The sequence below is a fragment of the Larimichthys crocea genome, chromosome XIII, assembly GCF_000972845.2.
Source record: "Larimichthys crocea isolate SSNF chromosome XIII, L_crocea_2.0, whole genome shotgun sequence".
Lineage (NCBI taxonomy): Eukaryota > Metazoa > Chordata > Actinopteri > Sciaenidae > Larimichthys > Larimichthys crocea.
This window is the reverse complement of record NC_040023.1, coordinates 47,745,339-47,758,609: the sequence shown is the minus strand read 5'-3', so window position 1 is coordinate 47,758,609 and position 13,271 is coordinate 47,745,339. Positions and strand designations below refer to the sequence as shown.

General features: G+C 40.9%; 1 protein-coding gene across 4 annotated transcripts in view; it reads left to right on the top strand.

The window, feature by feature from the left end:
- ppp1r9a (protein phosphatase 1, regulatory subunit 9A) overlaps positions 1 to 13,271 on the top strand; it is a 51,094-nt gene that overhangs the window by 5,290 nt on the left and 32,533 nt on the right. The window contains exons 1-2 of one of the 4 annotated variants that reach the window (XM_019262650.2): positions 1,747 to 2,303; positions 3,679 to 5,200. In XM_019262650.2, coding sequence (XP_019118195.2) covers positions 3,821 to 5,200 — 1,380 coding nt within the window. In that variant the 5' untranslated portion in view covers positions 1,747 to 2,303; positions 3,679 to 3,820. Of the gene's footprint in view, positions 1 to 1,746; positions 2,304 to 3,678; positions 5,201 to 13,271 lie in introns of those variants that run through there. The other 3 variants (XM_019262647.2, XM_019262648.2, XM_010735819.3) reach the window with 3 other exon arrangements.

Below are 13,271 nucleotides of genomic sequence, written 5' to 3'. Positions count from 1 at the left end.
TCCATCCTCTGTGCTCTGCAGTGTGAGGCTGTTTCCTTCTCTCTCAAGAATATTTATAGGTTGCTTAGCAACATCTTCGCATAGCCGGTGTTTAGACCAAGTATGAATGTATCACAACAATCACTATAGGTCTATGCATGCGCTGCAATGCACAGTGATGTAGACTGGGAAAACACAGCATTTCTCACCTGGCAGGAGGCTCAGATATCGGCCAAATGAGTCTAATTTAATATTGATTTGGATTTATTTGTGTCGAGTTCTGTTCCAGCAAAGTCAGCAGTAAGTTTCAGTTCACACTGTAATTGTCCTGAATTTGCTTGTTTTGAGGCGAGATGCAACAATCACACTCTGCTCAGCAGTTAGTAATCAAAGAACAAACTGTAGCTGTGTTTTTTGTAGCACAGCCGACCCAATAGACCTTAAAAAATAAGTGTATATGAAATATAATACAGGTAATATGTAAAAATGATACAACAGTAGCCTAAAAAAAGAATGTGCAAAGCACCTTAGCTTGTAAAATGTTTACATAATAATGTAAATCACATATTTTGGCAGATTGTTTGACTGCACACATTTCTAAATACATTATAGGACCGGAGATTTGTTCAAATTTATGCAGTATATGCACGTTTAATCTGCCAAATTCCACTTGAATAAATTATAATTCAGCTTTGATTTAAACTTTCATCTATAACTTTGTGCCTTACGAAATATGCGTTGAAAACAACACTTCTGTGTATTGTAACACACCAAAATCAAGGATATAACTCAGTGCTGTTTGTTTAAATATTCACAAATCTGCACATTAACAAAGCTTCCTTTCTTGTGCTTTATCACATGAATCCAGTCCGGTGTTTTAGTCGCTTTCTGTTGACTCCTGCGTGATCCAGCTAACTACAACTTTAACACTCTGATCTTCTTGAATACAAGACTGTGAGAATATTAAAGCCCACAGATTAATTGGTGCAAAATTAAGAAGAAGCCATAGCATTTATCAGATATGCATTTAGCATACGGTTTTCTGTGTTCAGCAGCCAACTTTGATATTCAGAGGTTTTATTTGGTCATATTTGGCTAAATTACTGTAAATCTGGTTAAAATATACAGACTAAACAATGCACATTAATGCACCTGCTGATGCAATGGACTGATAAGATGAAGGAAGAAGCAAATGTTGCAATTAATTATCCTGATAGTATATAGAGTGATTTTTAACAGAGAAATCACACTCTTTTTTTTAATCCAAATCTCTTTATTGAGTTTTTGCAGTCAATACAAAAAGAAATACAATAGTTTCACATGATCGACCAAGGTGACTGTTTGAGTGAAATACAAAAAAAAGAAAGAAAAGATTAGACAAAAAGAAAACCCCTACCCGAATCCCCCTGTCCCTCCCAACAACCCATATCAGAAGTAGTCACAATAGGTGGTTAAGTTACACAACATATCACATCAACACACAAAAAACATATAGTACAGTAGGATTTAAGAAAGAAAAAAGAAAGGAGGATAGAATAGATAGATGGAGAAAAAAAGGGGGGGTACTCTCTCTTCCAAATTGTTAAGAGGCACCCTCAGCATCATCAGGAGTGACATTGAGACTGTTAGAGAAATCACACTTAAACCTCACCTTTCTGTCTCTACCCTCATATAAACTCATTTAAGTCCTCTGGTGGTCCTTACACAACATGTCCCAAAAAAAGCCTAATGTGAACACCCCATCACATAGCTTGAGTGATCCTTGACCCCTAAACTACCCCACCCAAAGCCCCACTGCTGAACAATAAGCAGCCAGTGAAGTTACAGTTGCTGTGTGCTGGTATTTATGCCAGACTGCAGCTCACTGAAACCCCCTCCGCGCAGCAGATTATCGGACCAAACCATTGCCGCAGTTCAGGTTTTAGCACCTGTCACATGAGGCTTTTACATGTGCAAAAACACCGGCTATCATTCCAGCTAAGTGTGTTTCCTTCACCATATCGTGCAGACGTATATCGGACGCTGGCTGATCCTGTGAATACAGCCACAGTGCAGCTCTCAGTGAGATGAGCTGCCAAACTGCACCGACACCCCTATAGTGCGACTGGCAGCATCATCCACTGCCTGCAATGGCGTTGTAGCGTCTCCAGTGTGTCCAAGCTGTTTCTGTAGTGGCGAATCTGTCCCGGACTACACGAGCGTGGGATAGAAATGTATTTTTTCGAAAGGTTTTGTAACGAGAGCATCCATATATCGTGCGTGTTTGGCCCTCTGGATTACATCTTATTCATATCACGCGTCAAAACCAAGCCGGAGCCATGAATGTAAGTCTGACTCTTTTGTTTTTGTAACATTGGAGCAACATCGCCGTGGTTTGTGGTCAACTTACTGTTTTTTGATGATCATAGAGAAAGGTCGGTGGGTTATATTTTGAAAGCCCGTGTGAATGTGCACATTGTGAATTTGTGAATAAGTGAATGTTTTAACAGTGTCAGAAGGGGAGAAACCTGAGCTGTCATGTTGTGTGCGGTGTGGCTGATGTGCGGCTCTGCCTGTTTGTCTGATCCCACTGACACAATGTTGAAGCCTCAATTTCATCTTTCATCTTTCACCTCCTAACTTTATTTTCCTCCAAAAGCGACACGGGGGGTGTTCCTCAAGTTTAAACCAGTGGATTTTTGTTTTGTTTTATTTTTATGTTTTGCACAAGGATTATGGTCGACCAGCAAGAGTCCAGCATGGTGAATAATAAATATTGAACCAGGACATGTAGGTTCTAGCCGCTGCTGCTGATGCATCCAGACCATCCAGGTTGTGTGTTTCAGCACAACTTAGATTAATGGATCCTCTGTGTCCTAGATGAATGTTTTGTATTGTTTTTTTTTTTTTTTTTATCTCAGCCTTATTGTGTCATTTTATCTTTCCAAACAGGATTAAACATTAATGGCTGTAGGTATGGAATATTTAACTCCTAGTCTGTTACACTGCTCTAACCCACTGTTATTTGTAAAGATGGGGGCAAAGGCATAATTTCAACATTCAAACTGCAACCCTTTCAGTCATGAAACGCTTTCTATTTTTGGCCCTCGGATGGTATCAACACATTTTTGGTGCATTCAACAGCATCCTCTCTGTGCAGTAAAGGTTATAACTACCATGCAATGCTTTGTTTGTGGGCTAACATACAGTATAGTGATGGTGTAGAGAGATCTGGGATATGGCAGTGTACAAGGGTCACGGCTTACTATAGGAAACAGATGGAGTGGGAGAGAGAAGAAGAAAATAAGAAGCAAAACAGCAATATTTTCTACAGCATAGCAGCAGTTCAAACATGAAGAGATATTTTACACTGATGTCTACAGTATTGATTTGAGAAGGTAAAACAGTGCAGCAATGCTGAAAAGACAATATTGTCAGAGTGCTTTTAGAGTCAAATAGGCTTTTAGAACTAGTTCTCTTGTACAAAGAGCATTAAAGTCATACATCAGCATCTGTAATTCATATGGCCCTTGTGTTTCTGAATAGAGATACTGATGGAAGATGAAAATAATCTCTTTTAAAGCTTTGTAATCATGGGTTTTTATGAGAAAGTGCCACTTTCAGTTTATGTGATGTTATTGTCTCTCTCTTGAACTCATGTAATCACACAGTGTTACAAAATGTTTCTATCTTTACAACGTCTCTTTTTTACATCTGCAGGTGTGAATGGGTCTAAAGGAACTATAAGATCAGCTGGATCAGATTATTCAGCGCTGCAGTAGGTCAAACAATACTCCTCACTTTCACTTTCTAATGAGGCCACGGCGATGCTGACATCCCCTCTGAATCCAAAGACATCATCATGCTGAAGACGGAGGCTTCGGGGGAGAGGACCAGCCTCCGGAGTGCCTCCCCCCACCGTAATGCCTACCGGGCTGAGTTTCAAGCCCTCAAGAAGGCCTTTGACCAGCCTCGGATCGATGGAGACTCTAAACCCAAAGACCTCGAACGGGTGAAACAACCGAGGGGCCGCCAATATGGCAGCCATGTCAGCCGCATTAAGGACATGTTCATGCAGATGGGCTCAGAAAATTCCACAGCTAAGGCCAAGGGTTGTGATGACTCCTCACCTCAAAAGCTGGTCAAGCCCACCAACTTCATCAACAAGGCTGATGGATCAGTGATAAAACTTCAGCATTCCTCATCAACTGACAGGGTTGGAGGTGCTGGAGCAAAGTTCTCTGAAACCAGGAAACTGTTTGAGCAACAGTCACGTGACCAGTCCCAATCACCAGTTTTTCCATACGGACGTGATAAAAGAGGTTCCCATGAGCACCTTGATGACTGGCGAGGTGCAAGGTCTAATCGAGGCAGCACAGACTCCTTGGACTCGCTTTGCTCCAGAACAGAGGCGTCCTCGCCAACTGTTAGTCAACTCAGTGCTGTTTTTGAAAATGCAGACCACCATAACCAAGGTGCACCCTACAGAGGAGTCAGCAGAAGGGTCCTCTACTCACCAGATGGATTCCAACGTCATGGTGGTGACATCAGTGAGGATGATTCACGACAATCTCCAGTTCATGGAAGCTATCGAAACAAGATAGGGGGAAAGGTTCCCACATCCTCGTCTTCTGAGGACCTTCTGAGCCCCAGTCCTGGGACAGAGACTTCAGAGTTGAAATCAGCCACCCAAGAGGAAGAAGTCAAAGTCAAAGTAGACAAGGTTGAGACAACGGGCGGAGATCGCCCTCGTCTCTCTGAGGTCACCACCACTGGAAGCCAGGTCAATGGTTCCTGTGAAGAAGAGGAGAAACCTTCAGAAACAAGAAAACATATTGAGGATCTAGGGGTGTCCAAAGCCTCAAAACCTACAGATGACAAAACTTTGGAAGATGTAACCCCTGAGCCATTGCTGATCCCAACTACACCAGCTGGGGAAAGCCAAGAGGATGGGGATGGTTCAAGAGAAGACAAGTCCTCTGAATCTCCCAAGGACCAGGTGGTAGAACATGATGAGGATTACACTGGGAATGAGCGGGTGATTTTTAACGCAGATGGTGATGCCTGTTACCAGGGTTGGGGGGAAAGCTGCACAGATCCTGAGGATGACCTCTACGGAGACGATGAAGATATTGTCTACGACCCAGGCTCTGACCTGACAGAGATTCCTGGTCTGGCAGAAGAAAACAAAGAGGACATCCCTCCAAAGAGGAAGATTCGCTTCAGCACTTCTCCCATTACAGTAAGTTGGGTTGCCGAACAAAACTGTTGTGGAAGCCTTAATTGTGTAAACACCCTGTACACAATCCAACGTAAAAGCCCTTGTGTAACTCTTATCAAAAGTAGGTTAGACCAACAGATAGCTTGTATTCAGAGCTTCCCGTTTATGGGCTTGTATTTATAGTTATGGCTTAACTACTCATTGTGGTTATCTTTGGTGTTTTCACATCTGTTTTTATGAGGTCATATGATCATAATTAAAAGGTCTCACTTTAGCTAACATTACCCTTATAAGACTGTTTATAGTCTTCTTTCATTTCACATTTTCCTCCTTTAGTTTGGCTATAGGTTAGATAAAATATCATATGTATAACAATAGCTGTTGATCCCTGATAGCGGGGCTTGTAGCTACTTTGTGATGCAGAGTTTGAGGGTCAAAGCATTGCCCTCTGGGAAATTGACGTGTTCATGAACAGAACATCTGTGCATGTGTTAGTCATGCTGGTTCTGCACCCACACTATTTTCACACAAGGTGCTGTGTTTGTTTTTCTCGAGCTGTCCCATAGCCATCTTTTAAATGAGGAAGCCTTTTATTGAGCTTTCAGGGGCAGAGTCTACACAAGTCTGTCAAATATACTCTATATACAGACTATAGTGCACCTAGAAAGTGTGTGTGTGAGAGAGAGAGAGAAAGTAGTATGTAACCTTATTGTGTCCGTTATTCTCAATGCTATCAGTAGACTTATGGCTCGAGATTACATACATTTTATCTTCCATCCCAAAGGGATTTCAGAGGCTGCTGAGGTGGTAATTTCCACAATAATGTTTGCTTATGATAAAAGTTCATTGTTTCTGATGGAAATGTAGAAAAGTACACAAAGCTTTATGGTCATTACTTGTTTTTTTTAATAATTAATGTTAAATGTTTTACCATTGTATATATGTTGCGTCATCAGTTGGACACAATACAGTGTTGTTGATGGATTTGGAAGATTACGGAAAATATTTTTCAGTCTTTATCCTCAACCATTTAGAACCAATAAGCTTAACTTGTGTAGTAGTAAACAACATGTTTTATGTTTTAGGGTTGCCCTTTACATTTTTATCCTTTTCATTTCAGTCAGTGAAATCTATTTTTCATTTATTTTAATTTTAAGATTTCAGCCTGTTGGCACACATGCTTGTGTTTGTGGTGTGTCTATATAACATCTGATTGAGAGAAAGAGAGCTTTACGTAAGATGAAAGATTTAGAGCCAACACAAACATTCCACAGGTTGAAGATCAATCCTATTAACATGCTGTAACGGACCAGAACAATTAGCCCAGTTATTCTTAGGAGAAAACGTGATGTTGGATCACTAATTACCCTGCACTGTCTCTGGAATGTGTGTCCTTTTGCTTCTTTTGTCTTTTCATCCCTCTCAGGACTCACTACACGTGCATGAAAACACAACTTACATTATCCAGTTTAAACATAGCAGATATAAATGTTCAAGTATATTTTTGATCATGTATTTAGCAAATACCATTTTATATTTCAGTTGATATCTACAAAATCTGTTTTTGATCATTAAAAAAAGGCTTTTCTTTAGATCAGTTTAACAAATTTTACATAGTAGCATGAAAATGAGCACTGCAAAGCTTGTCCCATTTAGGTCAAACGGGAGGCAAATATGCTCGTCTGTTGTTGTCTGTCATTTCAGGGCTCCTCTCTTTATGAAAAGGGCCAACGCTCGTTCATCATATGGAATATTCAATGACCCCCCGCCCCCTTTGCACAGATGCACAAGCTCAATTAGACATGCACCCCTCCCACTTCTCCATCATACACGCCCCTCCTCTCGGCACACGAGGAACAAGCAGGGTTCTGTCTTTTGTTCATCTATATAGTGAAAGAGACAAAGCTATTTTCTCAGCCCTCAGCCCCACACGAGTCCAGCTTGACCCCTGTGGGAGGAGAAAAAACTGCTGTCTTATAATCTAATGCTTAATGCTCTCTCCCTTTCATGTAACATTTCTTAGTCTTGCCCTGTAAAGCGGATAAATCATTTCAACATCCCAGCTTTGAAAGCTTAATTAATTTTGAAATCATCATGGCAGCCACAGGGAGTAGATGACACACAACCAGCTTTTGGCAACATTTTTTAAACATGCACCCTGACTTCTGTTTGAGAAAATGAAACATTTTGGTTCCAGATGCTATACTATAAAAAACGCTATAATTGTGTTGACTTTACTGGTGTTGAGTTTGTCTAGTTTTTAGCCATGCTAGTGGAATGAATCTGTGGATGGCAGTGTTTGTTGATCTGACAGTCAAGCACTTTCATCCAGAGTGAAATATCTCACTATTGGACAGGCTCATTGTACAATCACATTTGTACATTCGTAGTCCCCAGAAGATGAATCTTACTGACTAGTGAGCACCTGACTTTTCATCTTGCGCCACCTTGACATTGACATTTTTGACTTTTAGTGAAATGTCTTGACAACCTTGGATGGAGGGGATTAATTATAATCACTTTGGCTGACCTGACCTTTCCTCTTATTCACATATTGAGAAAAAATATCTCAACAAGTATTGTATAGATTGCCATTAAATACACGGTTTAGATATTCATGCCCTCTTCAGGATAAACTGTAATAACTGTATAACTTTTAATCAAGCACACTCATCAGGTAAAAATTTGGTTTGTGGCCAAATACCTGCTAAACTAATAACAGTCCCATTAGCCTTTATTCTTTGTGTTTATTGCTAATTAGCAAATATTAGTATGCCAACACAGTAACTGAAATGGTGAATATAGTAAATGTTATTTGCCAAATATTAGCATTTTTTTTATTTTATTTTGAGCATGTTAGCATGCTGATGTATCATGAAGCTCAAAGTACAGCTTTACAGAGTCTCTACTGTGGCTTTAAACTTAGTGTCACTAATACACACAAGTTTTTTTTTTATTTTTTTTTATTAATGATTACTTCCACATCCTTTCACTTAGCTGTAACATCCTGACTGACCCAGTGAGAAGTGACTGCTTTGAGCTACCCGAGGCAAAGACAGCCTGCCTTCCCGGAGGCACTGACCTACAGAAGAGAATCAAATCTCATATTCATTCAGGCAACTGGTTTTATCATTGACATTAGTAACTCCAGTTTGGTTGCTTGGTCGAGGCATATAAATTGATGTAGTACAGCTGATATGACACTGAGAATACTATTTTTGGTCTTCAGTTCCCCTTTTTATGGGTTTCACATCAGCCTTGATCGCAAACAAATCCCACCTCACACTTGTTGCAGTATTTCCACGTGGTTTGTTTTCTTTCTCTTTTTGTTGAACCGCACCCCAGGAGTTTGACAGAAGAAGCCTTCTCGCTCTTCACGCAGTCTGCTGTGTCAGTCTCCTCTTGTTCTCCTCTCTGCCTCTCTACGTGAATGGCGTTTATATCAGCTTTTTAATGATACTTTTTGTGCCTGTAAAGCAACCGCATTTTCATCAGTCGAGACACCATGATATCTTAATGGAGTTAAGCAGATGTGATGAGTAGAGTACCGGTTAAATGGCCGCTGAAGTGGCTCCGTAATCAGCCCCTCGACTCTGCATGATGTCTGTTGCTGGATCAAAGAGACTGGCGTGTTGTCCATTAGAGTGTGCTGCAGTGGAATACTGAGCAGCATGGATCTGTGCTCCGAGTCATGATCAATATGATAGATGTGTGTCACTCTTCGCTGTCACAGTGGTTTTGTAGCTGCAAGATTTTCTACATTTTTTTTAAAGGGATGGTTGTGCTCATTTGAGTATTGTATTTTACTTATTTTAAAGTATGAGATTAGTATGAATATGAAGTCACTTATGTGACTTATGTGCCCCAGACCAGGGATGGGGTCAGTGCAGTGCCAAGAGGTGCCACAGGCACCAAGAATCTGTCTGGCCATCATGAGTGTCCCGAAGGTGATAGGTAATTGGCTTATTAGTATCATGGATAGGTTACTGAACAGGCCAACTTGGTGCAGATCCCAGGCCCCTGGGCCAGAGCCTTGGTGCTGTGCTGTAGGCTATTTGGAGTTACCATCCATTTCCTGTAACCGCTTAGCTTTATTAGGGTCATGGGGGGCTGGAGCCTATCCCAGCTGGCATTGGGCGAGAGTCAGGGTACACCCTGGACAAGTTGCCAGCTCATCACAGGGTTTGAGTTACCATCAGCAACTATTTATTCACATTATTTCAAAATAAACATTTTTACGTTTTTTGTTTTTTTTTTGAGAATGAATTTACTACGCTGTATAAACAATCTGTTAAATCTAAGTCTGTATTATTGCTAAGAACCATGGCTTTAAATCTGGGTTTGACTGTTCCTGCCTCAGACTGATACCTTCAAGCTTGCAGATTAGATACCACAACAAACACACACATTTGTCTTGTACCTCTGCCATATAAAGCGTTTGCAGTGCATCAAACCGTTTCAGAGACTCATCTTGTACTTTAGCTGAGCATAAAAGAACATAAAGAGAAAGTCGATGACGCTTAGAAACAGAAAATGCCATGTAGCACCCTCTCAGTGCCAGTCCACAGGCTTGCCAGGCACACAGTTATTTCCTTTGAATATTTGAGAGCTTTTTTTGACTGCCTGTAATACAGTACAACAGAGCTTTTTGTCAGGGAGTAACTTCTGCCCTCTCCTCCCTCAGATCCTACAATTTTGTTACATACAGGCATCAGCAGTAAACATCTGTATGATTCTAATGTCCTTCTTATCTGTAGCAAAACCTAATACTGTCCTGTGCTCCACAAGCTCAAATGAGATGGCCTTCAGCCAGGAACTTTGCTTTCTGACCATGTTTTCAGATGGAAAAGGATTGCTCTACTTTAGGGCTGCCTGTCTTTCTGGCTGATGGTGCTGTATATGTGTAACAGCATTGCTCAAAATTTAGAACCAATACTAACATGGACTTTGGTAGTAGTATTTAGGACTGTGCAGCATTGCTACAGCTTAGCCTCCTTCAATATAGTCTAATGATGCCCTCTCAGCTATTTTGCAGACAAGTTCTTTCTGTTCCAATCATTTTCAGTGATTGAGTCGAGGTCTACTGTACAAAAACACGGAGCACAGGAAACTGCTGCTAAATGGTAGTTTGCTATATTATTTGTGCAATAGAGCTTTCTATATATCTCTTCTATTCTTTACCATCCAGTTTAACTCTCCTATTCTCTCAATTCCCTCTGCAAGCTGAGCGAAGCTGGCTGTCAGCTTCCTAATTATGCAGTCTGTAGCTGGGCATAATGGGAGAGAACAGGGTTTTGATGGGAAAGAGTTCCAACACTTGTTACAGCAGCTACGACAGCTGACATTTTGGTTAGACCAGCAAAAACATCGGCTGAGCTCAGGCATAACGACAGTCCGTTTTTTTGGTTAAGCCTCTTTCGGGGAGGCTAAATTAATAATCTTGGCCAACAGTTAGACTCCTTTACAACTCATCCTAAAAGGATAGAAACTTGCGTGATTGCTCTATACATATTCATGCAGATATGTGAGCTAAAATGTTGGTATAAACAATCCGGCAGTGTTAAACTTCAGTTAAAAGTATCATATCAAATAGTGTTTTTGTGTAGTAGTCAAGGTAGGAAAGGAAAAGCACATCCTCATGACTCCAAGGATTCTTGCTTCCTGTCTTATCTCTGACAGGTACAACTTCAAACCCGGGTGTTGGGCACTAGATGTGTGTATTTTGTGCGTGCGTGTAGCTTAGTCACTCCATTATTAATGCAGTGGTGTTTTTGTTTGCTTGTTTCTGTGCCACCCGATCCTCCCTGGGGGATGCATTTTTAATGATCCAGGAAATGTGAGACTTGCGCCCTGCGTTTTTTTTATTTTTTTTATGAGGCTGGTCAGTTGCCACGCAGTAGACTGTGTTATGAATCATCATCCAATCCCCACTTAATCAATCTGGTCCCCTGCTAATGATGTCATCAGTGCAATGCCAGCTTTTTTATTGCGGTAAAAAAAAAAAAAACTGCTCAGAGCAAAGTGTCTCACTGACACAATGTTCTCAGTGTTTGCTAAGTCAGTGCCGAGGAAGATTCAGACTACTGCACTGTCACCATGTCCTTGTTTATAGTGAGTCAGGAATATGATTAAGGTGAACTGTCTGAATTTAAACTGCTTTTACTTTCACGGATTCTGGAGATCAGTACCCCTAAGCAGAATTGTTCCCGATCACACAGTGTAGCTATTATGCTGTATAGAAATATGAATACTGAGTGTGGTCCCAAACTCTACCAAGTCATTGTTGCAGCATAATTACATAGCATAGCAAGTGGGCATTAGAGCATCAGTACTGTAACAAGCAACATGCTGTTTTTGTGTTACTTTTGATCCCAGCCTCCCACTCACTGTATATAACCAAGACAAGAAATAAAGCAGAGCATTGTCTGCGGCCATTCAGTTGCAGTTGTTTACTATGCTCTGCCCTCTGTTTAAAGCTGCCCCCTTTCTCTCACTCCCTCACTCTCTGTGTCTCTCGTCCTATAGTTGTCCAGTGGCTTTGTTTGTTGGTGGGAGTCATGGCACCCATTGGTATTGTATGGACTGAAGTTCATTCTTGAGGGCGGGAAAAAACCCCCAACAAAAACAAGCAGACAGAAAAAATTTGCAATGAAACTGAAACTGAACTGAACAACTGAAAACACAACTCTATAATTAAATCTTAAATACAACTGCAAAGGGGTGGAAAATGTCCAGTAAATTTCTAAAAACCATCCATGGGAAGTTAAGTCAGGGAATTTTACAAATATTCCAAATTAGAGACTTTCCATGGATATTAATTGGAATTTATGGGAATTAACTTCATGATAAGTCAGCTTCATAAATGGTCAATGAAATTATGCTAGTTATAGCTGCTACCTATCTACTGTATGAATACATTCTCATGTGCTATTTACAAGTTACCATCCATCAGATATATTTACCCCATAATATCATCAAAGCTTACTTCACTTCACAAGACTATTGAAGCCACACATTTGAGCTTGTGGACTACATAATATTGTTCAATAAAATAATTAAAACTTGATAAAGTTCTACTTTCAGATACATTTGTTGAAATGTCTGCTTATGACAAAACAACAACAACAATTTAGTAAATTCCCAGTTTATTCCCAAATATTCCCCATAATTCCCATGGAAAGTTTCCAACTTTTCAAAAAATTCGAAGGAATTTTGGTAAAGAGTACATCTCAGGAGTGTAATTCTATCAACAATCTCTATTTGTATGCAGAAGCTCCATGTAAAGTTAAAAAAAAAGAAATGCTGACTTGGCATTCCCCGACGTGTCAAAAGTCAGTGTCGCTTCCTCTCACGATGAGGGGTCACAAAGGTTGGTTTTGAATTGACGTTCCTGCACGTTATCCTTACATAGAGCTGAACACTTCTGTTTGTTTCTCTCTTTTCTCACTCTCACTTCATCTCATCTCCCTCTCTCTCTATATCTGTCAGTCTCAGTCTGCTCTTGCACAACATGAATTTATTTCGATCATCAGCAACTGTCTCGTCCCCTTAACATCCAGACATTTTCAGCTCTCCACCACGGTGTTTTGTGAGTGAGTGGGTGGGTGGCCACAGGTAGAAGTAATGGAATGTAAATGTGCTGAGCTGTCGCAGCAAAGCAGACTGTGCGTGTCTATGTGTGTGCGCCAGGCTGTAGTTAATCCACTGCAGGGTTTACTGGGCTCCTGCCACAGCAGTAGGAACATTTCTCTTGGGCTTTCCAGCCTGTTATTGCCCTGGGCAGCGTCCACTGTCTGGAAGGCACAAGGGCGGGCGACGACACTGGCATCCACACACTGAAAGCCCGGTTTAATACCATCAGAGGCGGTTGGCCAGGCATGGGCGCCATGCCGTGACGTCTTGGGCAGGGACTCAAACAACCCTGGAGCAAATTACCCCTTAGACTTGCCCACTCCTTTGCTTTTCTTCTTTTTTTTCATTTTCTTTTCTTTATTTCTCTTTTACTGCCAGTTTCACTCCTCAATAGCCTCAGTGTCTGCTGCTGCTGTAACCCATGAATCATGAGTCACTCTATTTCACTCTGTCCGTGGAT